The 26,183-nt window shown below is 49.9% G+C and overlaps 1 protein-coding gene across 5 annotated transcripts in view; it reads right to left on the bottom strand.

Moving 5' to 3' along the window:
* RYR3 (ryanodine receptor 3) overlaps window positions 1-26,183 on the bottom strand; it is a 1,864,151-nt gene that overhangs the window by 908,102 nt on the left and 929,866 nt on the right. For all 5 annotated transcript variants that reach the window (XM_086937034.1, XM_086937032.1, XM_086937031.1 and 2 more), the window contains 4 exons: window positions 13,601-13,736; window positions 13,147-13,327; window positions 6,504-6,606; window positions 110-230 (listed from right to left, as the gene is read on the bottom strand). In XM_086937034.1, the coding sequence (XP_086793160.1) occupies window positions 110-230; window positions 6,504-6,606; window positions 13,147-13,327; window positions 13,601-13,736 (541 nt within the window). The remainder of the gene's footprint in view (window positions 1-109; window positions 231-6,503; window positions 6,607-13,146; window positions 13,328-13,600; window positions 13,737-26,183) is intronic.

The raw sequence follows: 26,183 nt of genomic DNA, 5'->3' as shown, positions 1-26,183 counted from the left end.
TTGCCTTTCCATTTCAAGATATCTAAGCACCAAGTTACGAAGGTATAGTAATATACAAGACTGTGCTAGCTATACATGGGATCAACAGAAAGCCTGTTTCAAATACTACCTTTGTTAAACGCTGGTAGTTTGAGTGGTATGCTGATGATCCCAACCAAGTCGTCTGTTGGCACCAAAGAACGGAGGATAGACCTGATCCGGATAGCCTCGCCTTTGCCAGCCTGGATGAGCTGTAGACAGAATTTCACAAGCATGTTTCATTGGTTTTAAGACTTTTGGAAATTACATTTCTAAGAGTTTCCCATGTGTGGACGTTCAACTTCTCAATAAGTTCAGAGCAGGGCGCATGGCACCATCAATATAAAGAACAAGGTAATGTTGCAGTACACCTTTTCTTCTTTTACATCTGTAATGAAAGCACTTGAGAATTACGCTTATCTGGAATAATCAACAGGGAACAATATTTCTTGAAAAAATGGTTCATTCACTTGATTTTGTAACTAACAATTCTGCGACACTGTTTTCTGTCTTTTGGGGTTGGTATCTACAAGGTGGGTGAAACTGCAAGGTACATCTCAGTGGTGAAAAGTCCACTTTAAAAGAAAAAAACGACCTCTACTCCTGCAATTATAAATGATATATAAAACCTGCACAACGTTGGGTGATTTGTTATAACATGTGTACAAAATGTCTGCTTTTATAAAACTCCTACATAATTGCTATCAATTGTACACAGTTGGGATGATTTGTTGCAAAGTCGTAAAAAAAGCTTGCAACTTTACAACAAATTATGCAGTGTGTTTTATAATATTTGTTATACATAACACTGGGCATACAACCACGAAGGTTTGAAATATTGTGAATAATTGTGTTACCACCATTGGCTCGTTTGTATACAAATTAGAAACAATCCTAACTGTAAAAGAAAATCCAAGTTGAGTAAAAACTAAACAAATGGGCTTCATTTTTACCGAGCTATATATATATTATGTATTTGTAAGAATCCACCCTAACCTGGATAGAACTCCTAAATAAAATATATAATATTTGTGTGTAGGGTGTTGTTAAAATTGTGTATATAACTAAAGAACAAGTTACTTACCTTCGGTAATGCTTTTTCTGGTAGATACAATATCTGCCTGTGGATTCCTCACCTTGTGAATATCCCCCTTGCGCCAGCAACGTTCGGAAAATTCTTCGTAGCACGCCGGCGTGGACGACGTCATAGGAGTACGGCATCGCTCGCGACTCCGTCTGACGTCACCGACTCCATATAAGGACGACGTTGGCGTGATGACGTCAGTTCCGCCCTTTTTTCCGTGCCTTCGAGGCACCCGGACGGACCAACAAGTACATATATATGTATATACACAATGTACACAGCACATGCAAATCAAAAGCAATTAAAGTGCAAAACTATACAAAATCAGATAAAACCATAAATACATTTGCATACAAAACCAGGTATAGCAGAGTGGAAAACGGGGAGGCGGGTGGGTCAGTGAGGAATCCACAGGCAGATATTGTATCTACCAGAAAAAGCGTTACCGAAGGTAAGTAACTTGTTCTTCTGATAGATACATCTGCCGTGTGGATTCCTCACCTTGTGAATAGAGTCCCACAGCAGTCCCCACTCCCGGAGGAGGGTGTCCACTCTGCTACACCAGGAAATCTTGGAGAACAGAGCGCGCGAAGTGGCCGTCCCTCCTCACCTCAGCATCCAAGCAGTAGTGCTTCGCAAAAGTGTGGAGGGAGGCCCAAGTCGCGGCCCTGCAAATGTCCTCAACAGGAACACCTCTAGACAATGCAGAAGTAGCAGACTTCGCTCTAGTTGAATGAGCTCTAATACCCTCAGGAGGGTCCTTACCCGCCAGAGAGTAGCAAATCTTGATGCAGAGAATAATCCATCTGGAAAGTGTGCGCTTGTGCACCGCTCTGCCCTTCTTGCAGCCAGCAAAACCCACGAAGAGCTGATCATCTATTCGATAGTCCTTAGTCCTATCAAGATAGAAGCTAACCGCTCTCTTCGGGTCCAGGCGATGAAGCCTCTCCTCCTCCTTGGAAGGGTGTGGGGGAGGATAAAAGGTAGGAAGGGTAATGGATTGACCTAGGTGGAAAGGAGTAACCACCTTAGGCAGAAAAGCAGCCCTGGTCCTAAGAACCATTCTTTCAGCATGGATGGACAAAAACGGGGGCTTGGAACTAAGAGCCTGAAGCTCACTTACCCTCCTTGCCGAGGTAATTGCAACTAAGAAGACCGCCTTAAAAGAAAGAAGCCTCATTGGGCACTTGTGTAAGGGTTCAAACGGCGAACCCATCAGATAGGTTAACACAAGATTCAAGTCCCAATGAGGAACAATAAAGGGAGAAGGAGGGAACTTATTAGTGAGTCCCTTCAAAAATCTTAATACCACAGGTGATTTAAAAAGAGAGGGCTGATCCGGCAAACAGAGGAATGCCGATAAGGCCGAAAGATAACCTTTGACAGTGGCAACAGCAAACCCTTGCCGTGCCAGAGAAAGAGCAAACAACAAGATATCAGATAAATGAGCCTTTAACGGGTCAACATCCCTCTCCCTACACCAAGATACAAACTTAGACCACCTATACGAATAAATGGACTTGGTGGAGTCACGCCTGGCAGAAAGTATGACATCCACCACTTCGTGAGGGAGAGAGAAAGAATTCAGATTGCCCCGTTCAATCTCCAGGCATGAAGGTGTAATGTCTGGAGGTGGGGGTGTAGAACCTGCCCCTCCATCTGAGAGAGGAGGTCTGCCCTGAGAGGGAGACGGAGCGGCGGGTGAGAGGAGAGGTGGAGAAGATCTGTGTACCACACCCTTCTTGGCCAATCCGGGGCGACCAATATGACTTGGGCCCGGTCTTGACGAATCTTCCTCAGAACCCGAGGAATCAAGGGTATGGGAGGAAACGCGTAAAGGAGCTGACCTCTCCAGCTCAACTGAAACGCATCCCCCAATGCTCCTTGCATCGGATACTGGAGACTGCAGAATGACGGGCAGTGAGCATTCTCGCAAGTGGCGAACAGATCCACCCGAGGAGTCCCCCACATCAGAAAGATGTCGTGAACAACCTCCGGGTGAAGCCTCCACTCGTGGTCGGCAGAGAACTGCCGACTGAGAATGTCCGCACGTACGTTCAGGACTCCGGCCAGATGATTTGCCATCAGACAAATCTGGAACCCAGGACCAGAGACGCAGTGCCTCTTTGCAAAGACACCACGACCCTACTCCTCCCTGCTTGCGTGTTGTCCGTCAGGACCTGGACCGACCGACCGCGAAGGGAAGGGAGGAATGCCTTGAGCGCCAGACGTATGGCCCGCAATTCTAGAAGGTTGATGTGAAGCAACCTTTCCTCTGGAGACCAAAGACCCTTGACCTCCAGATCCCCCAGATGAGCACCCCACCCTAGAGTGGATGCATCCGTTATCACCGTGGCCACCGATGGTGGAAGCTGAAAAGGCTTTCCTTGAGACAGATTGCCTTCCATGTCCCACCAAGACAGATCCGCTGCAGTTTCTCTGGAGATCTTCACTGACTCCCCGAGATCTCCGTTGTGCTGATACCACTGCTTGCGGAGGCACCACTGGAGTGCCCTCATGTGCCAGCGTGCATGGTTGACCAGGAGAATGCAAGAAGCCATCAGACCGAGCAGGCGAAGGACCTTCAGGACCGGAACAACCGCTCCACTGTGAAACAAAGGAATCATCTCCTGAATGTCGCGAATCCTTTGCGGAGGAGGGAATGCACGACATACAGTAGTGTCCAGTACCGCACCTATGAACAGGTTGCGCTGGGAGGGCACCAGGTGAGATTTGGGCACGTTTATCGAAAAACCCAACCTGAACAACAGCTGCGATGTCTCTTGCAGGTGATGAAGCACCTTCTCGGGCGACTCCGCCTTGATCAGCCAGTCGTCCAGATACGGGAATACAGGTATCCCCGACCTCCTGAGATGTGCAGCCACCACTGCCATCACCTTGGTGAAAACTCCGAAGTCGATGGATCCGGCAACGACTCCGACGGCGCCGGAGCCGACGTCGAGCGAGGAGCCGGAGGACGGGAAGCACCACGATCCGAATCACCACGAGGCCGATCCGGAGTCGGCGAACCCGCATGCGAAGTCGACGACCTCGGCGGCGCCGTACCGAGCCAAGGAGTACAAGGCGTCGGCATAAACGGCATAAAGGGGGCCGGGGCATAAGCCTGGGGCACACCCAAATTGAAAGACAAAGGACCCATGGGACCAACATGCGCACCAGAGGGGTACATTGCCCTCGAGTAAACACCAAACATGGCGTTTAAAAACTGCGAGGGATCCTGACCTGGACCTGGAAAGGGCGGGTACGAACCCAACGGCCGCACCGAAGGAGGCTGAGCCGGCAAAGGCGCACCCTGGCCCTCTTGCTCTTCAGGCTCCACAAGCGGAGTCGGTGCTCGAGGAACCTCTTCTTCATGCACCGATGAATGGTGCGACTCCAGATCCTGTTCCGGCTCTTGAACTGGAGAACCAACGTGAGATCGAGCAGGAGAAGGAGACACGAAGTCCTTGTGATGTTTACGTGACTTCTTCCTCGAATCCGAAGACTCCTTGCCAGAGTGGTGTCTGGAGTGATGTTTACTCCTCTTATGCTTCTTTCTCGAGGAGCCCGAAGCATGGCCCGAGGCCGACTTGGATCCGGACCTCGACCTCCCTCTGGACTTCGATCTCTCTCTCGACCTCGACTTGCCCTTCGAAGCCGACCTCGACTTCGACCGCGACAGCTGTCTCGACTTCGAGCGCCTGGACACTGACCTCGAAGACCTTCCGGCTTCCCTTTCCTTCACCTTTGCAAGCAGAAGCTTCGCCTCCCGCTCACGCAAGGCTTTGGGGTTCAGTTCTTAACATCGTGACCCGAACCAAGACACCACAGACAGTCGGAATGCGGATCGGTGATCGACATCATCCGGGAACAGGAACCACATTGTTTGAAACCTGTCTTCCTCGACGACATCTTCAGCGTTGAAGTGAACTCCAACAGAGAAACAGAATCAGCTAAACAGCGAAAAGATACAAAAGTATCGCAGAAGATCCCAGAAACCGTTAGCGTCGACGACGCGGAAAAAAGGGAACTGACGTCATCACGCCGACGTGGTCCTTATATGGAGTCGGTGACGTCAGACGGAGTCGCGAGCGATGCCGTGCTCCTATGACGTCGTCCACGCCGGCATGCTACGAAGAATTTTCCGAACGTTGCTGGCGCAAGGGGGATATTCACAAGGTGAGGAATCCACACGGCAGATGTATCTATCAGAAATAATCTTTAAACAATATACTTCAGTTTTCATAGTACAAAAAATGAAAGTAAATGTTTAGCATACCATGCCAAATTTCTAACCTGTAGAAAAGTTGGACTTCGTTATATAACTATAAAATGACCTCTAAAATATTTATAAAAATAAACCAAGCTTTTAAAATACTATGAGGGGTATTATTAGTAACAGTGATTACGAAAATAATTCAACCTTTCAAATTTCAAAATAAATATTACAACTTTTTTATTAACAAGCCCGAGTGTATAAGGGCGTTTGTAGGTATAAAGGTATATACGTTATGTACAGTTATTGAAGAAATAAAGACTTGGAATTGTTACATCCTTCAGGATTTTATCTCACTCGCAGCCACCGTAAAGCAATATTGATGAAATAATGTGATATCTGTGTTTTGTTGAGAGAAGAAAATATTGAAAAATTATCAATTTTGATTGTGGGTTAATGATTCCATTCAGGCCAGCTGATAAGGATGAGGTACAGAACGATACAACAAGCTTAAGACCTCTGCATGTCAAATGCACAGGAAGGTTTGCCAAGGTGTATTCTGTGTGTAGGCAATCTAGTTTTCAGTTATAAATTATCTTTCCTAGGAAAGAAATGTCAATTTCTACATATCCAGATATTAAATTCTTGCACAAGCACCGCAGATAGTTTTGTTTTACTTCAAAGTATCTGTCATCAATCTTTGCTGGTTAGGTAATTGATGGTGTACACTTACGTGGGATCTTCTAAAACACAGATTTATTTTTCCTTTGCTAAGAACAAGACATCATAAGTACTTATCCATGAGTGGGGCTGCCTGCTCATCGAACACATTAAGAACGACAGCCCTACCGTGGATAACGTCAGTCATTTGCGTGAGTGCCAAGGGCGTGAATCCCTAGAAGAATGAATCTTCTCTCAACAAGGAAGGACATGGGGCTAGGCAGAATCACACACAAATGGACCGGCATTACCTACTAAAGTAAGCACAGATCTAGACTACATGGCCAAATGCAAAGTAAGAGACAATCACAAGCCAAGCTCATCTGATATGTTTCAGGGTGACCTGTAATTCGACATGCTTTCCAAAAGCAGCGACCTGATGGGAAGTGCCCCAGTTGCCTTGTGAGGAGGCAAATCCATAACCAATACCTCTGTAAGCTGGACCTACCAAGTGAAACAACTTACATGAGTTTCTGGTGCGCAACGTCCCAGCAGGTCGATCAGGGCAGAGTAGAAGGACATGATGGCATTGCCCATATGCACGATCTCTTCTTCGTCTTCTTCCACACTGTGGAGAAACAGACAAAATAGGTCTACTACTTTGTATGGAGAAATGAAGTATCGAACCACAAATATACATTCCTGCATGTATAAAAGGGACAGACCAAAATCATCCTACCCAGTAGTCACGCGACAGAACAGAAAAACAGGGAAAGTACCTTATTTAGGGGCATATTTACGAGTTCTGGCGCATCTTTGCATATCAGCAGAGATGCGCCAGAACAAATGCGTCACGCAAAACTACCCTTGCGTCACGGCAGATGCGCCGCATTTACAATGCGACACGCCGTGGCGCAAGGGTAGGCAGATGCGTGACGCATCTCATGACGTAAGGGCGGCGCATCGCTGGAGTCGCGTCGCAAGCGCGACCCAACTCCAGGAATGCTCAGGGCCGCCCAATACTGAACATGCTGCGTCAGTCCTTACGCCTGCTTCAAGCAGGCGTAAGGAATTGACTTAGCATTGTCGTGGAAGTGCCTGCATAAAATCTTGTAGATTTCACGCAGGCACTTTTGTGAGGCGTACAGGCGCCGGAATGCCCACCCTGCGTGGGAACGCCCCCATTGTGGCGCTGGGCTTTATAACGAGACACATCTCCCTAGATGCGTCACGTTGTAAATGCCTCGCAGGGATGCGCCACGTTTACGCCGCTGTTGCGTCACGTAAGGCGGCGTAAACATGGCGCAAGGGCTTGTAAATCTGCCCCTTAGAGTTTATCACTAATCAAGGGGGCAATAAAGTGGAATCTTAAATACATCAAAGTTCCCCCACATTTAGTTACGTTTAAGAGATCACTGAGATCAAGACAATACCAAATCAAGCCACACTCCAAGGATGCAAAATGCTTTGTATCCAAGTCAAAAACAGCAGCAGTCCACCATGAACAAACAGGAACAGAGTTTTGACAATTTAAGGCCCGGTAACCCTCTTCAGGAATGACAAGTTATTTGTGATTCTTCTTCCATGACATGGGTATCTTCTTTGAGTTCATAAAAGCAGAACACATCTGCTAGCACTGGATTCAGGACCACATTTTAAAAGATAAAACGGTTATTTCCGAAAATAAACTCAATGAAAACATGGTGATGGCCGATGGTATGTTTTGAATTTGTTCTCTAAACAGCTAATGACAATACAAAGTTAATGGCATAAATACATGTTGCTGAAAAGACAACTTTTGTTCCCTCTACGTAAACACATTAGGAAACTGGTTACACAGACATTTTGCGCCACCTTTTGAATAAGTGGCTCTGCTCTTCTAAGGCACCTGGAGGTCCAATGTTACATGGTCACTGCAGGCTCAGGTACAAGACTTCAATTTGATGGCGAGGTCAGAATAAGGATGGCCTCTGATCTCCCTCTCTCCCATGTGGCCTCCCCATCTCAGGAGGGACGCGTCCGTCACCACAACGTGCTCCGGTTGGGGAAGGGAGAGAGATCTGCCGCTGACCCAATCGAGTCCATGAGCCACCACTGCAACTGTCTCACAGTGCCCCCCCCCCCCCCCCCCCAGATCAGGACGTGGTCGGATAGGTTGCCCTGATGCTGTGCCCACTGAAACTTCAGGTCCCACTGCAGAGCCCGCATCCGCCACCTGGCATGATGCACAAGAAGGATGCAGGAGGCCATCAGCCCCAGGAGCCGCAGCGTCAACCTGACCGAGACTCTGGATAAAGGCTAAAAGATCGGAATCAGAGCCTGAATATCCCGAACCCGCTGATCGGGGGGATAAGTCCAGAACTACTCCGATGAAAAGGAGCTTCTGAGGGGGGCACAGGTGTGACTTCGGCATGTTAATGGAGAACCCCAGCGAGTGCAGGAGGTCAGCCGTAGGCTGGAGGTGGGAGATGACTGTCTGGGGCGAGCCCGCCTTCAACAACCAATCGTCGAGATAGGGGAAGACTGAAACCTCTAATCTGCGCAGATGAGCTGCGACCACTGCCATCACGTTCGTGAATACCCGTGGGACGCTGGTAAGGCCGAAGGGGAGCATGGTAAACTGAAAGTGCTCGTTGCCTACCGTGAACCGCAGGTAACGCCGGTGGGCCAGCAGGACGGGGATGTGGAAATACGCGTCCTGCAAGTCCAACGCTACCTTCCAGTCTTCCGGGTCCAGGGCAGCTAAGACCTGAGCCAAAGTCAACATTTTGAACTTCTCCTTCCGGAGTAAGCTGTTGACGTTCCGTAGATCCAAGATAGGGTGTAGGCCTCCTTTGCCTTTCTTGGGTACCAGAAAGTAGTGGGAATAGCAACCGCAACCTACTTCTGGCCCAGGAACGTGCTTTATGGCCCCCTTGGGCAAGATGGCTGTAGCTTCCTCCTGCAGAAGTTGCAAGTGATCCTCTGACATGCGGTGGTACTGCGGTGGCATAGCTGGAGGGGCTCGCCTCGAAGGGGAGGGAGTAGCTCCTTCGGACGATTTGCAGCACCCACCTGTCCAATGTGATGGTACGCTAGTGGAGGAGGTGATGGTGAACCCTGCCACCCACTGGCGTCGAATGGGCCTGAAAGCTCGGACTAGGAGGCTTTTGAGGCAGATGCTGCGGGGGCGGATGTGAACTGACCTTGCCGTTGTCCCCCGGCACCGCTACAGAGGTTATCACGTCCGTGACCGGGTTGAGGTTGGTTCTGCAGCCTATGGCTAGCTGGACGTGTGGGGCGCCCCTTCCTTGGCCACGAAAGGGGCGAAAGGCAGAAGTTTGCTGGTGTTGGCCGAGGCCCAAGGACTTGGCCCTAGCCCTGGAGTCCTTGAAATGCTCCAGCACACTGTCCGCCTTGTCGCAAAGAGGCGACGGCCATCAAAAGACATGTCCATAAGGGTGGCTTGAACATCCCCCGAAAAGTTGGCGGACCTCAGCCAGGTGTGGCGACGAACCGCCACTGTCGTCGCAATCGCCCTACCTAGCGAGTCCGTGGTGTCAAGTCCACACCGTATTGAATAGCGTGCTGCATCCTGTTCCTCCGCTAAGGCTTGGGTAAGCTTTGCCTGGACCTCCACCGGGCACTGCGGAAGCACTTCCGCAACAGTATCCCACAGAGAGTGGGTGTAACGGCCCAAAAGGCAGGGGGTGTTGACAGACCGCAACCCCAAACTCAGTGAGGAGAACACTTTCTTCCAAAACTGATCGTACCTTTTGGATTCCCGATCCAGAGGAGCGGTCGGGAATGCGGTCTGGGAGGTAGCGGCCTGGATCACCAGGCTCTCGGGGGTGGGGTGAATGGACAGGAAGCTGGGGTCGCCCGGAGCCGGGCAGTGGCGTCGGGCCACATTCCGATCTACGGGAAGGCCTGTAGAGGGCTTGGACCAGGTGCCCTCCAGAACGTCAGTGATGGCTTCGTTAAACGGCAGGAGAGGCTCAGAGGAGCTTGCCTGCGGTTTGAGCATCTCAGTGAGGAGGTTAGTCCTCACGGCCGCGACAGGGAGCTCAAGAGCCAAGGCCTTTGGTACCCTAGTCAACACCACACTGTAAGCAGCCCCTCCTCCGTAGCCACGGTAGGACGGAAGACAAATCCAGTGTCAGGCGAAGTGTCCAGACCACTGGCCTCCCCCAGCTTGTCTGCCCAGTCCTGGCTCAACTTGCACTGTAGTGCCAGAGGATCCTCAGACCCCTCCCAGTCCCCCTCGTCATCCATCTCCTGATAGTCAGGAATAAATGATGAAGCCGGGTTGTCGGTGAAGGGCTCACCGATCGGCGTCGAAGACGGCGCTGGTCCGACGCCGGATCCGGACCGGGGCTGGGACCGGGGACAACGTCGTCCGAGGACGGCGTCGGGGCGATACCCTTGGTGACAGCACTAGCGAAGGGGTCGTAAGGTGAACCGACGACGTCATGGATCCAGGCCTGGATACTGAGGAGCCCTGAGGTGTCGGGACCGGAGTCGTCGACGGCGCCGGGGCCAGAGCCGCCGGCCCACTTGGGCTCCCAGACGGATCCGCGGCGTCCGAAGGCGCCTTAGCGGGTTCCAACGGACGGAAGCATGACCTCATGGCCATGAGGAAAGCGCTAATCTCCTCCGGCGTCGTGTGCAGCCCAGGGACCAGCGGGTATGGAGCTGGACGCGGCGCTTGCGGCTCCGGTGGAGCCGTGTGGGCGGTGTCACCTGAACCCCGGGTCGCGTCGTGCGAGCGTCAGGGGGAGTCGGAAGAGCCATGTCGCTTCTTCGACTTCTTTTTAGAGTGCCTCGACTTACCTGAGGACTTGGACCCCGACGAGTGGTGTTGACTCGTTGAATGGTGATGACTGGTCCCTCGACCTCCTCCTGGACCGGGACCTTGAGCGGCGCGGGCCGACTGCCGGAGCTCGAGACGCTTACGGGACCGCTCCCGCCTAGCCTTCGAGGTCAAGGCCCGGCAGTCGGGGCACGACTTGTCATCGCGGTCGGCCCCGAGGCAGTAAAGGCACCGATGGTGGGGGTCAGTCACCGACATCAAGCTGTGACAATCGTCGCAGGGTTTGAACCCGGGCATCCCTACCGGCACCGCAAGCCGAGGTATCGACTCGGGAATGATCCAAAAGAGATCAAAAAGTTAGTCAAAAATTGACTAGGAGTACTACTCTTCCCGGATCTGCGCTTGCTGGCGCGGAAAAAAGAAGAACTGATGTCAGCGAGCGAGGGCGGCGTCTAAGTACTCCGACGACGTCATCCTGGCAATCACGACGCCGACGACGGACGCGGAGCCGCAGACGACGCCTACAGACGCGCAGGGGTACTGCTACGCAAAACTTTCCGGAACAAGTCTGACGTCTGGGGAGATTCTAAGGTAAGGAATCTAACACTAAGCTGTTTCTTTCAGATACTTCTCACACCCACTTCTCCCCAAAAAACAGCTGCACGTGTACCATGGGTTGGTACCCTTGCCTCACACCCAAGTGTCACACAAGCTTTCCGTGTCAAAATGTTGCACCATTTTCGATTAATTTCAAAATCTTTACTTAGTTTATACATATAAACCATAAAAGAGCATCAAAACATCACATCAAAATACAGTACATTATTTTAGTAATAAGTGATGTAAAACGAATTGATTAAGTGGGAGCCTATATATTTAATTCAAATTCTATAAAAATATAAGACGCTTTTTCTCACTCAAGGCTAGACAGTAATATAAAAGACGTTACAGCAGAGCAAACTTGGGCATTCTCTAAGGTGCATAAATATAAAAAGGCCACCCTATCCTATTTACAAACAGTAATACTTCCTTAAACTCCTATAAAATGTGCAAAAAAGTACATAGTGCTAAGTAGTTTGTTTCGATTTTCCATCGCAAGGGCCATTGGGTCTATTCTTACTCCACCCTCACACTACTTCCTTTATTGCCCAGGCTACGTCAGAACAGGAAACGGTGGCTAGTTCCAATGAGTAGGCAGCTTGGCACTAGAGAGGGCCTCGCCGCATTTCCACTTCTGCGTGCTGAAACCAAGGAGAAGATGGCGTGTTCCTACCCTGGAGCTGGATTCGAAGGTCCCATTTTATGGGTCAAAAGTAAGAATCCTTTCCTCCATTGGCTCTAGACGAGTCTACGAAGGCCTTGACTTTTGTGCCTGGTCCGCCTCTTTACATATCTGGTTATGTTTTGTACCCTACAAATGACTGCAGTTTGTGCTTTCACCGTCTAGTTGACCCTTTGACCTGCGGGATTTAGGACGCTCTAGAGGGTGGCGTGCTACCTTATTTAAATTCCTTAGGACGGTGGAATCTTTTAAAGTTGTCCTACGGAGATAGCTGACTTTCCACAATGCTTTGCACTTTACTTACTTCCACGGATGCTGAAAAGTACATGTAACAATAACGTTGCAGTTTTGTGTAATCGTTATTTATGCTTCCATAATTTTATGAAATGGATAGGGAAACCCTCTGTGATGCAATGGGGCATGGTGTAGTCATTATGTGTCACATGCAGTGTTTTAATGTTTTTTATACCTTTATAGAAATGTAATAATGTCGATCTTGTACTGCTAATTTCTAATGTTTTAAATCGTGGTATGCTTTTATGGTTTTAACCAAAATAATGTCATTATTGTTGATATTCTTACTGCCCTGGCCCATTTCGGGGAATGCTATGAACAATACCCTAGTGAAATCAGGTCGGAATAGGTCGATGTTAAGTATAAGTAACTTTGAGGAGATAGTTTTGTATTTCTTCATGTCTCAGAACAGTTAGGACATTTATGATGGTTTAGTTAGTTCCTTCGAAGTTCTCAGCTCCTCTAAAGTGTGTTAATAAGAAGCAACTTTCACTCATTCTTGAAGTAATATATGATAGACTCAGGATTGTCCAATAAAACTAGGTCATTAAATCTTCTTAATGCTTCTCTGATGTGAAAAATCCATGGGCTACTTTAAAGAATGACAAGAAAAATACCTATGCCGTGATATTTTTAGAACCATCTTTACCAAGGTGAGTCTCTGATGTAAATGTGTCCTGTTAAGGTACATGCACTATATGGTGTGCGTGGGAGGCCCACCATGAGTGAGGGTACGGTGCTCACACGGGGAGACTTCAACCACAAGTCCAGACAGAGCATGCGCAGCCAGGAGTACTTACATGTCCCTCTTGAAGCTCTGTGACGGCAGGTCCAGGGCTGGGTTCTCGGAGATGCTGATGGCTTCTTGCATGGCAGACAGCAAGCCATTCCCTCCTTCACCACGGAGTGACGGGCCGAAGCACTCGGGGCGGCGGATAAGCAGCTTCACCACGACACTGGCATTCTCTTCCACGCTCTCACCTGCAGATAAGATATGTTAGAGGTGCTTTACAGAAACTCGCATCTTTGCTATATGAAGCTAACCTCCTCAAGGTTCTTAGTGCTTGGAGACCATCATGGATGATTCGCCGCACTTTACAAATCCTGTTTAATTTGATGATAAAGAGAACTATTTACACACTGCCTTAAAGCACAGATGCATACCCAGAGTCACATGTGCAAGTATCCCAGATGTGCGATCTCACACAGGCTGAGACCGTGTACCTTCGCCTGCTGCACCTGTGCACTACTCACAATTCACAAAGACGGCAAACCGCAGGAAAGACAGGTAACGCTCCCCTTCGATGGGATTCCAGCCAATGTCAGGATACCCTTTAGCAATCAGCATCGGGCAGCTCTGCAGTCCACAGCCCGCCAGGTAGGTCACCACCTATCCGAGACAACCAATAAAAAACGCAAGGGTCAACATCTAATCTTGCGAGAAGAAATAAGTTACTTACCTGTAACTGCAGTTATCCAGTATTGGTATCTTTCATAGATTCACATGTCTGAATCATTCCCCGTCGACCCGGTACAAATAACATAGCAGTAAGTAGTGAAAGACCATAGGCCCTTTGATGCAAACATGCATTATATAGCCTATTAGTCTCTTTTTGTAAAAATGACCAAATAGACAAACACAACCAATCAGAGACCAGCACCCTGTGGAACCTTCCCAAGAGAGGCTGAGTTCCTCAGATTTTCCGGCACAAGTGTGGTAAGTACCGTATTATAGAGGAAGCTTCTCTGGGGAGGAGGGTGGGTGCATGAGAATCTATGAAAGATACCAATACTGGATAACTGCAGTTACAGGTAAGTAACTTATTTCTTATCCAGTATTGGGGTATCTTTCATAGATTCACATGCCTGAATCAGAATTCTAACAAGTACCCCATATGGGTAATGGAGATTTATCCATATATATATATATATATATATATATATATATATATATATATATATATATATATATATATATATATATATATATGTTCGCCACACTTCGCTGTCTCAAACGAAAGATAGACGGCACTCCAAAGTCTCTTGTCCAAGAAAATAATTTTATTGGCAGACCCCCTGCCCCCTCGACAAACGCGTTTCACCACTAGGGCTTCGTCAGTGTCAACCTGATTACAGTGAGAAACACCATTTTATCCCCACCTCCTCCACAACATAGAAAGAGGACTAAATCTTGCCTAATCGGCGGCCATCTTACAATATGCAACATCATATTGAGTATTGTTTTTCAAACTTTACATGGCGGGTTGAATGGTGTATAAAAAGTGCTCGTGCATTTTAAAAACATAGAAATATCCAGATTGATATTATGACAATTCATTTAGTCGCATATATATCGTTTTACCTTAAGGGGACACCTGAAAGTAATAAAACATTTACATCATCATCAAATCCTTCCCCATTGTTGTTTCCATGTGCTCGTCATTAAGAGATGCCCTCCATTATTCAGAATTCATTCGGATTAGGAGCATCAGAAAATTGTATAATGCACATTATTATCAAAATTTACATTGTTGTAGGTGTTCTTGGAATTAAAACATTGGATGTTACATTCATCAATGTTCAAATCTATCTTACTTCCTCTGTCCCTTAATTATTTGTGTGTGCATATGCAAATAAGTAGTGTAGCCCTGTAAGGGCATAGGTTTTATACACACAAATCCCTGCTTTGCGATTATGCCCTGTATGGGCGAGTACTCATGCACAGCTGAACAGTTCATATCCTACTTTCCTATTGAAAAGATATGTAGAGCAATAGCAATATTTACACATTCTACGCTTTCTTATTCTAGGTGTACCCATAATTCTTCGTCATTGTTTAAACCTCTCGGTTGCATACTTTGGAGGTCAATTATGTACCTGGATTCCAATGCCCGCAACAATCTTACTTTGTCACCCCCACGTTCCTTCCTATCCAATTGGTCGATAAGGAAGTACGACAATAGATCCCTATTGCTGTTGTGGTGAGTTTCAAAGTGGCGTGCCACGGGGTAACTCTTGTCCCTGTTTGTTATGGCACGCATGTGCTCCAGGATACGTTTTTTGGCCTGATTGATTGTACTGCCAATGTATCTCTTGGAGCACAGGCATTCCAGGCAATAAATCACATATTCCGAATTACAATTCAGTACTTTTGTGATAGTTTTTATAGGGCGTGAATCATTGGGTCTCCCTTCATACTTCGTTCGTTTCTTACTATACTTGCAAGCCTTACAGTGCATGCAAGGATAGAAGCCACATACAGGTTTTTTATTTGAAGCTTTGGGGGAGTCTTCAAAGTGGCTATTGGTCAGATGGTCGCTCAGAGATTTGCATCGTCTGTAAGTTACAGAAGGTCTGGGGGGTAGCATGTTTTTCATTATCGGATCTGTTTTTAAAATATGCTAGTTTCTGTTGAATATTGCCACCAATTCACTAGATCTCATTTAAAGGTGGTTATCATTCTGGCAATTTCCTCCATTTCCGCCTCCTTCACTTTGGTTTTCATCAGATCTTTTCTTTCCAGGAGGTCAGCTCTACTTACTGCACTCGCTAATGTTGCCTTCGAGTACCGTCTATCTTGAAACCTGCATACAGCTTCATCCCGGGCCTGTACAATTCCTCTTTAGGTGGAGTAGTTCCCCAAAGGGGATGTTCCTTATCATACTCCTTGGATGGTGGCTATCCGCATGTAATACGCTATTGCCCGCTGTGGGCTTACGATACAATTTCGTTTGTAAGGAGCTCCCTTTTACGAAGACTTCCAGGTCAAGATAGTATACAGATGTGTCGCTGATGGTGCTGGTAAATTAAAAAAAAAAAATATATATATATATATATATATATATATATATATATATATATATATATATATATATATATATATATATATATCCAGTCTTGCCAAACTCATCCGATACGAAGAAGGCGCTGACACCATGAATCTCAATCCAAACTCGATTTATTTACTCACTCATATATATATATATATACGCACGCGTATTAGCTGGTAAACACTATAGTGGACGGTGGGTAGTGCTAATACATTACTTAGAACCATGTGAAATATGAAAAAAATGATACTATATATTGTGGCAAACATAGAGGTCATCCTAACAGCGTAAGCAACAATATTCACCAGTGTCTGTAAACATAAGGATACATCTATATATACATATAGATATAAATATGCATAAACATAGAAAAACATGCATAATATGTCTATGAAAATTAATTTACCTTAGTGAAAAAGGTTTCGTAGTACTGCTTGTCCGACAGCTGTGTCAGCTCTGTGCGATGACTCAAGGCAGTAATGCTGAGAGAACGTGTGGGTTCTCTTCCACGTTTCTTCTCTGCAAATCTTGTCACGTGGTACTCCAGCAAATAGAGCAACAGTAGTGGAGACTGCTCTAGTGGAGTGCGCTCGTACAGTTCGCGATTGAGGCTTGCCAGCCTTGTCATGGCAAAACTGTATCGCATTCGCTACCTATCTAGCTATTGTAGCTTTGGTGACTGCAGTTCCCAGGCAGTTTTGACCGTAAGCCACAAACAACTGATTTGTTTTGCGGATCTCTTTTGTGTGCTGCAAATAAACTTGAGACATCTTTTAATGTCTAAAGTGTGCAAAGTTCTTTCAGCCGGTGTGGGGGCGTTAGGGAAAAAAGTTCTGAGGATAACCGGTTAATTCAAATGGAATTGAGAGGGTACTTTGGGAATGAACTTAGGGTTTGTTCTTAAAATGGCTTTATCATGAGAAAACCGTAGGAAAGGATGAGATATAGTGAACACTTGTATTTCACTAACCCTTCTTGCGGAGGTGAGAGCCATGAGAAGGGCGAACTTCCATGTTAAGAATTTCAGTTCTGCTTTGTGTATAGGCTCAAAAGGTTGCCTCATCAACTGAGACAATACTACATTTAGTTGCCACTCTGGAGGTGGAGCCTTAATTGGTGGAAACTTCCTAAAGCACAAGTTACTACTTGTGTAACGATATATCTGTAAGAGACATTAGTTAGTGATAGAATCCTTACCTTAGAATATCCCCAGGCGTCAGACTGGATCCGGAAAGTTTTGCGTAGCAGTACCCTTGCGCGCCGGTAGGCGTCGTCTGCGGCTCCGCGTCCGTCGTCAGTGTCGTGGGCGCCGTGATGACGTCGTCGGAGTACTTAGACGCCGCCTCCGCGTGCTGACGTCAGTTCTTAGCCACAGCTTTTCCGCGCCAGAAGCGCTGAGCCATGACAAAAACCAACACTGGTGCCAAGAAACTAGGGCCCTGAAAGGGGATGACCTTAACCCTAGATATCGGTTCGCAGAACGGGGAGGATGGGTGGGTCGGTAAGGAATCTATCACTAACTAATGTCTCTTACAGATATATCGTTACACAAGTAGTAACTTGTGCATCTGAAAGAGACACGTTAGTGATAGATTCCTTACCTTAGAATAGATACCCCAGCAATACCATCCCCGTGGTGGTGGGTCTGCGAACCAATATTTACACCAGAAAGTCCTGGAGAACGGAACGGCCAAAGTAGCCGTCCCTCCGGACTTGACTGTCCAGGCAGTAGTGCCTAGCAAACGTGTGCAACGAGGCCCACGTAGCTGCCTGGCAAATGTCCTGCAAGGGCACACCTCGGCCCAAGGCAGTTGTAGTGGCCGTGGCTCGAGTGGAATGAGCCCTCAGCCCAACAGGGGGTTCCTTCTTAGCCAAGGAGTAACACACCTGGATGCACATGATAATCCATCGAGAGATGGTCCTCTTGTGCACCGCTTTCCCTTTCTTAGCACCCGCGTACCCAACAAAGAGTTGATCATCCACCCGGAACTGGCGTGTGCGATCCAGATAGAACGAGAGCGCACGTTTTGGGTCCAGACGGTGGAGCCTCTACTCCTCTCTCGAGGGGTGCGGAGGCGGAAAGAAGGTGGGCAATGTGATGGACTGCCCAATGGGAAGGCCGTGACCACCTTAGGCAAGAAGGAGGGCCTAGTCCTCAAAACAACGTTGTCCGGATGGACTGAAAGGAAAGGAGGCTTACAAGAGAGAGCCTGGAGCTAACTCACTCTCCTGGCAGAGGTGATGGCTACCAGGAAGGCAGTCTTCAAAGAAAGAAGGCGAAGAGGACAGTTGTGAAGTGGCTCAAAGGGAGCGCACATCAGAAATGTTAGAACCAGGTTCAAGTCCCACTGAGACATCACGAAGGGAACAGGAGGAAAGGTATGAGTGATGCCCTTCAGGAATCGGTTTACGATAGGGGACTTGAACAAAGAAGGCTGGTCAGGCAGCCTCAGAAAGGCTGAAAGAGCTGAAAGATAGCCCTTGATAGTGCCCAGAGCAGAGCCCTCCTGGGCAAGAGAAAGAAGGAAGAGAAGAACCTCAGAGAGAGGGGCATTGATGGGATCCACAGCCTTTGCTGTGCACCATGCCACAAATCTGTTCCACCTGCAGGCATATACCGTCTTTGTGGGAGGGACGCCTGGCTGCCAGAATGATGTTGCAAACCTCAGGAGGCAAGTCAAATGGCCTCAACTGTCGCCGCTCAATCTCCAAGCATGGAGGTGGAGACTGGACAGGTTCGGGTGGAGGACCGTCCCCTGCTGCTGCGACAGAAGGTCCTCCTGAAGAGGCAGGCGAACCGGGGGATCGACTGACATACCGAGTAGCTCGGGATACCAGTACCTTCGTGCCCAGTCCGGAGCCACAAGGATGACTTGTGCCCGGTCGTGCTTGATCTTCTTCAGCACTCTGGGCAGAAGAGGTATAGGCGGAAAGGCGTACAACAGACCGCAGCTCCACTCGCGACGAAAAGCGTCTCCGAGCGAGTGCCGCCTTGGAAATTCCAACGCGCAGAACTGATGACATTGCGCGTTCTCTTCGGTGGCGAATAGATCTAACCAAGGCTCTCCCCATCGCAGAAAGAGGCCTTGCGCCACGTCCGAGTTCAGACGCCATTCGTGATCCATCGAGCACCGACGGCTGAGTTTGTCCGCCCTAGCGTTCAGAGAACCTGCCAGGTGTTGAACCACCAGAGTCACGCCCGGATGTTCCAGCCATTGCCAGAGACGCAGAGCCTCCTGGCAAAGGGTCCACAACCCCACTCCGCCCTGTTTGTTGCAGTACCACATGGCGGTGGTGTTGTCCGTGAACACCTGCACTGCACTCCCTCGGACAACGGGAGGAATGCTTTCAGTGCCAGACGAATCGCCCGCAGCTCCAACAGATTGATATGGAGCCGGGACTCCGCCGGAGACCAGAGTCCTCTGATCTCCGCCTCTCCCAAGTGGCCTCCCCAGCCCTGGAGGGACGCATCCGTCACAACTACGTGCTCCGGTTGGGGAAGGGAGAGGGATCTGCCGTTGACCCAATCGCGGTCCTTGAGCCACCACTGCAGCTGTCTCGCAGTGCCCTCCGAGATCAGGACATGGTCGGACAGGTTGCCCCGGTGCTGGGCCCACTGAAACTTCAGGTCCCACTGCAGAGCCCGCATCCGCCACCGTGCGTGATGCACCAGAAGGATGCAGGAGGCCATCAGCCCCAGAAGCCGCAGCGTTAACCTGACCGAAACCCGGGATAACGGCCGGAAGATCAGAATCAGAGCCTGTATATCCCGGACCCGCTGTTCGGGCGGGTAAACCCGAAACTGCGCTGAGTCGAGAACCGCTCCGATGAAAAGGAGCTTTTGAGAGGGGCACAGGTGTGACTTCGGCACATTGATGGAAAATCCCAGCAGGTGCAGGAGATCCGCCGTAGTCTGGAGGTGGCTGACGACTGCCTGGGGCGAGCTCGCCTTCAACAACCAGTCGTCTAGGTAGGGGAAGACTGATACCCCTAACCTGCGCAGGTGAGCTGCGACCACCGCCATCACCTTCGTGAACACCCGTGGGGTGCTGGTAAGGCCGAAGGGGAGCACGGTAAACTGAAAGTGCTCGAGGCCTACCGTGAACCGCAGGTAACGCCGGTGGGCCGGCAGGACGGGGATGTGGAAATACGCGTCCTGCAGGTCAAACGCTACCATCCAGTCTCCTGGGTCTAGGGCAGCCAAGACCTGAGCCAGTGTCTGCATTTTGAACTTCTCCTTCCGGAGGAAGCCGTTGACGTTCCTCAGATCCATGATAGGGCGTAGGCCCCCTTTGCCCTTCTTGGGTACCAGGAAGTAGTGGGAGTAGCAACCATGACCTACTTCTGGCCCAGGAACGTGCTTGATGGCCCCCTTGGCCAAGAGGGCCGAAACTTCCTCCTGCAGGAGCCGCAAGTGATCCCCCGATACGCGGTGGTGTTGCGGTGGCATGGCTTGAGGGGTCGTCTCGAAGGGGAGGGAGTAGCCCCTTCGGACGATCTGCAGCACCCACCTGTCCGAAGTGACTGTGCGCCAGTGAGAGTGGTGATGGCGAACCCTGCCTCCCACTGGCGTCACATGGGCCAAAAAGCACGGACTAGGAGGGTTTAGAGGCGGATGCTGCGGGGGCAGGTGTGGACTGGCTCCGCTTGTTTCCCCGACTGCCTCCACGGCGGTTTCCACGGCCACCGCCGCGCTGTATGACAGTTTGCGACGAGTGGCTGGCGGCACGTGTGGGGGCGCCCCTTCCTTGGCCACGAAAGGAGCGAAAGGCACCCATTTGCTGGTGCGGGCCGAGAGGCCCAAGGACTTGGCCGTAGCCCTGGAGTCCTTAAAGCGCTCAAGCGCGTGGTCTGCCTTGTTGCCAAAGAGGCAACGGCCATCGAACGGCATGTCCATGACTGTATTCTGGACGTCTGCCGAGAAGTTGGCGGATCTCAGCCAGGCGTGGCGTCGTATCGCCACCGTCGTAGCCATCGCTCTGCCCAGCGAGTCAGTAGTATCCAGTCCGCGCCTGATTGAATACTATGCTGCGTCCCGGCCCTCCACTAGGGCTTGGCCGAGTTTGGCCCGTACCTCCAACGGACACTCTGGCAGCACTTCCGCCACCGTTTCCCACAGAGAGTGGGTGTAACGGCCCAAGAGGCATGCGGTGTTTGAAGACCGCAGTCCCAAGCTAAGGGACGAGAATACCTTCTTGCCATAGGCCTCGTACCTCTTGGATTCCCAATCGGGGGGAGCCATCGGGAATGCGGTCTGGGAGTTAGAGGCCTGGATAACCAGACTCTCGGGGGTGGGGTGGGTGGACAGGAAACATGGGTCGCCCGGGGCCGGGCGGTGGCGTCTGGCCACGTTCCTATCTACAGGCGAACCTGTAGCGGGCCTGGACCAAGTGCCCAAAATAACGTCCGTCAAGGCCTCATTAAACGGCAGCAGAGGCTCCATAGAGCATGACTTAAGGACCTCAGTGAGGAGGTTAGTCCTCACGGCCGCGACGGGGAGCTCGAGGCCCAAGGCCTTAGCAGCCCTCATCAACACCACACTATAAGTAGCGCCCTCCTCCGAAGCCACGGTAGGAGGAGAGACAAATCCAGTGTCTGGAGAGGTGTCCAGGCCACTGGCCTCCCCAAGGTCTCCTGTCCAGTCCATGTTAGACTGACACTCCCTGGTCAGAGGGTCCTCAGACCCCTCCCAATTCTCCTCGTCCCCCATCTCCTGAGATTCAGGGTCATAAGTGAATGGGGTAGGTTCATAGAAATGAAAATCTCCGAACGGCGGCGAGAGCGGCGCCGATAGGCATCGTCCCGACGTCAGAACCCATTGAGAGGAGGCATCGGGGACGGCGCCGCCCGAGGACGACGCCGGCGGGGACGCCACACGGACCGACGCCGGGGGGGGTCGTAAGGTCCACCGGTGACGATCCATCGCCCGAGGAGGGTCCAGCGATGCCCTGCGGCGCCGAGCCCGAAGGCACCGACGACGCCGGGGCTGCTGTACCCTGCGGCGCCGAGCCCGAGGGCACCGGCGGTGTCGGTATCGTGGAGCCCTGCGGTGCCGGGCCCGAAGGCGCCAGCGGCGTCGAGGCCGAAGCACCCGACGGCGTCGGGGTCGTAGCCCCCGACCCACTAGGGCCCCCAGACGGGTTCACTGGGCCCGAAGGTGCCGTGGAACCCGTCCGAGGAGAAAGGGACCTCATGGCCATGAGGAAACACTCGATCTCCTCCGGCGTCGCGTTCAGCCCAGGGACCGGGGGGATTATGGGGCCGAATGCGGCACCCGCGACTCTCGAGGAGCCGCGTGGGCGGTGTCACCCGAACCCCCGGCCGCATCGCGCGAGCGTCGGGGGGAGTCAGAAGAGCGATGATGTCTCTTCGACTTCTTATGTTTCTTACCTGACGACTTGGACCCGGAGGAGTGGCGCCGACTCCCGGAGCTGTGACGGCTCCGACCCCGCGACCTGTCCCTCGACCTCCCGTGGGACCGGGACCTCACACGGCGCGGGGCCGACTGGCGGATCTCGAGTCGCCTGCGGGACCGCTCCCGCCTGGCCTTCCTCGAAAGGGCCCGACAGTCGGAGCAGGCCTCGTCGTCATGGTCGACGCCCAAACACATCAGGCACAAGCGGTGGGGATCTGTGACCGACATGGTACGGTTGCACTCGTCGCAATGCTTGAAGCCGGGCATCCCTAACGGCACCGTCGGAGTCGTAAAGACTTCGAAATGGATCAAAAAAGATCACAAAAGTTTAGTCAAAAAGTGACTAGGGAACTGCTCTTTCCAGATCTGCGATGGCTGGCGCGGAAAAAAGAAGAACTGACGTCAGCACGCGGAGGCGGCGTCTAAGTACTCCGACGACGTCATCACGGCGCCCACGACGCCGACGACGGACGCGGAGCCGCAGACGACGCCTACCGACGCGCAAGGGTACTGCTACGCAAAACTTTCCTGATCCAGTCTGACGCCTGGGGATATTCTAAGGTAAGGAATCTATCACTAACGTGTCTCTTTCAGATGAGGCCTTTCACGAACTCTACGACAAGTCTTGACGACCATAGTGAGGGGCAGTTGGGCACTCGCCAGTATCTCGATGTGGCAGCCAGGTGAACTTTAACCGAAGAGTGTGTGAGACCAGATTTCACTAAAAAGAGTAAATAAGATTAAATTTCTTCAGCAGCAGAGTGAAAAGGAACTAAGACTCTGCGTCTGCACCATATACAATAACGCTTCCATTTAAGTTAGTATGTTCTATTGGTGCTGTCAGCTCTTGACTTAGCTATAATGTCTTTACAGTCCTTGTCAATATTTAGGTCCTTAAATTCAAGGAATTCAGGAGCCAAGCATGTAATTGCAGTGTGGCTGGTTCCGGGTGACACACTTGGCCATTGTCCCTGGATAATAGTGTTGGTGTTGGGAGGAAGCGAATGGGCATCGGTTCTGTCAACAGGAGGAGTTCTGAGTACCAGTGTTGCCTGGGCCATCTGGGGGCTATGAGCAGAATGGGACAACGTTCCCACTTGATCTTCAAGAGGACCCTGGGAATCAGATCCCTGACCAATGCATCAAAAGCGCATTCCCCCGAGATCCTGGGAGAGGGACTCTGCTTGCGAAGAATCGGCATTTGGAGTTGATCTGAGTCGCAAAGAGATCCAGCTCTGGTTTGCCCCAAGTTGCAAATATTCTAAAAAGTCTAGTTGTGATTGCTCCAGCTCCCACTCGTGACAACCTTCATTTGCTCTGCTCTGGGACATGTTCCGTTGTTAAAGAGATTTTGTGGAGCGTTAGCCAGTCCCAAAGTTGTTGGGCATCTTGCGATAGAGATAGGGACTTGGTTCCTCCCTGCTTGCTTATAAGGAACATGCTCGTGGTGTTGTCCGTGTGGGCTAGAACCGAGGATCCCTGAATTCGTGGGAGGAACACTTTGAGTGAAGGAGAGATGGCTTTCAACTCCAGTCTGTTTATATGCATTTTGCGTTGAGCTGAGGACCATCTTCCTTGAACCTGTAGGTTCTGTAAGTGTCCTCCTCAACCTTCCATAGAAGCATCTGTTGTGACAACGTAATCTGGAGTAACTGGGAGACAACAAAGTCCTTTGGATAGGTTGGATTGCCGTGCCCAGCAGAGGAATGCTTCTTTCATTAGCGGGGCTGATCTTTACAATGTCGTCGAAAGAGCCTTTGGTCTGTATCCACTGGCATTGCAACTCCTCCTGAAGAGGTCTCATGTGTAATCGAGTAATTGGCACTAGGTCTATTGCAGATGAAAGCATTCCCAGTAGAGATTTGAACACCCTTACAGAAACACACTTTTTTTCTGGACAGTCTGTAACCGTTGATGTCTTACCTGAGAAAGGAAGGCCTTGTTCTGAATGGTGTACAAGGAAACACATTCTCTGGCTTGGAATGAGTGAGGATTTTTGGTAGGTTAATGATAGGCCTAATCGCTAAAACAGGTAAATACAATCTTCAGTTGCTGCTTTCACAAGATGAGATGATGGCGCTTTCAGAAGCCAGTCGCCCAGGTATGGAAATACCTGATAATCGCTGTTTCTTAATGAAGCAGCTACTAGGGCCATGAATTTTGTGAAAGTTAGTGGAGCCGATTTGAGACCAAAAGGAAGGACTCAAAATTGATAGTGGGTACCAGCCACTGTGAACCTTGGGAACTTTCTGTGTTTCGGGTGAATAGGGATATGAAAGTAGGGGTCTTCGAGGTCCAATGACGTCATGAAGTCGCCACTGTTGAGGCAACGCAAGATGTCTACCAGAGTGACCATCCTGAAAGTTTAGGTCTTCAAGAATTTGTCTAACTTTCTGAGGTCCAGGATAGGCCTCCACTCTCCTGACTTTTTGCAGATAAGGAAAAAACGGGAGTAGAAGCCTTTTCTCCGGCGAAAGGGGGACTTTTTCTATTACTCTCTTTTGAAGTATGATCTTCGCTTTCCTCTTGAGCATATGTAGACCAGGGGTGGTGCGATCCCCGGGGGGGTATTGGGTGGTTTCTGAATGAACTCCAAAGTGTGGCCGTGAGAAACAAGATCCAGGACCCTCTTGTCTGAGGTGATTTTTCACCACTGGTGTAAATGCATGGAGAGTTCCACACCTTTTAAGGGGAGAGGTGCACTCACTGGTACCCGACTGAACTCATTGCTTGCGGCCAGAATCACAGCCTTGTGATATTGACCTCCTTCTAGATCCCTGCCGAGAGAAACCAGCTGTGGTTAGTTGACGGTTATATTGTTGATATCCTTGTCTTGGTTGGTAAGACTGATATAACTGGGAATGCTGGTAATTACTTTTGTAGTTTGAGAAACTCCGGCCTCGAGCTCCCCGAAAGGGAACCTTGCAGTACTGAAGGTCTAGCTGTGTTAGTATCTTTTTTGATCACAGTCAAAGCTTCATCAATGTGGCTGCCAAAGATTCTATCACCATCTTAAGACAAATCCAAAATTTTTGATTGCACCTCCGGGCGGAAACTTGTTGCTGTCGGCCACCCTTGACGCTGCAAAATGGCAGCATTCGCTAACTGTCTAAAATTAGTAGTGGCAATGTCCATAGCGTTATCAGTCAGCTCCGACGCTGCTCTTTCACCATCAGTGATGAGTTTAATGAGCTCATCCTTATTTTCTTCAGGGAGGAAGGATTTCATCTCCCCTACATCAGACCATAGCTGACGATCGTATCTGCTCAGGATTGCTAGAGTGTTTGCCGCCCTTACAGAAATCTCTGCCATTGACGAGAATTTCTTCCCAATGGTGTCAAGTCGTCTACTTTTCTTATCAGGTGGTGAGGTAATAGGAGTGGACAGATTCTTAGAGCGCCGCTGAGCCACCTGAGATATTACATAATCCGCCTTAGGGTGACCTGTTAGACAAAGAGGAGAGTCCTCAGGGGCTCTATATTTTTATCCAGTCTAGCAGTACAGGGATTACAGAGGCTGGTGTTTTCATCACTTTCACCCCTTCCTGCCAAATGTGATCGATGATAGGTATTGACCTCACACTTCTTCTGGA

Source organism: Lissotriton vulgaris, chromosome 9 (assembly GCF_964263255.1).
Source record: "Lissotriton vulgaris chromosome 9, aLisVul1.2, whole genome shotgun sequence".
In the NCBI taxonomy this organism is placed as follows: domain Eukaryota; kingdom Metazoa; phylum Chordata; class Amphibia; order Caudata; family Salamandridae; genus Lissotriton; species Lissotriton vulgaris.
This window is presented reverse-complemented; position numbering and strand designations above follow the sequence as displayed.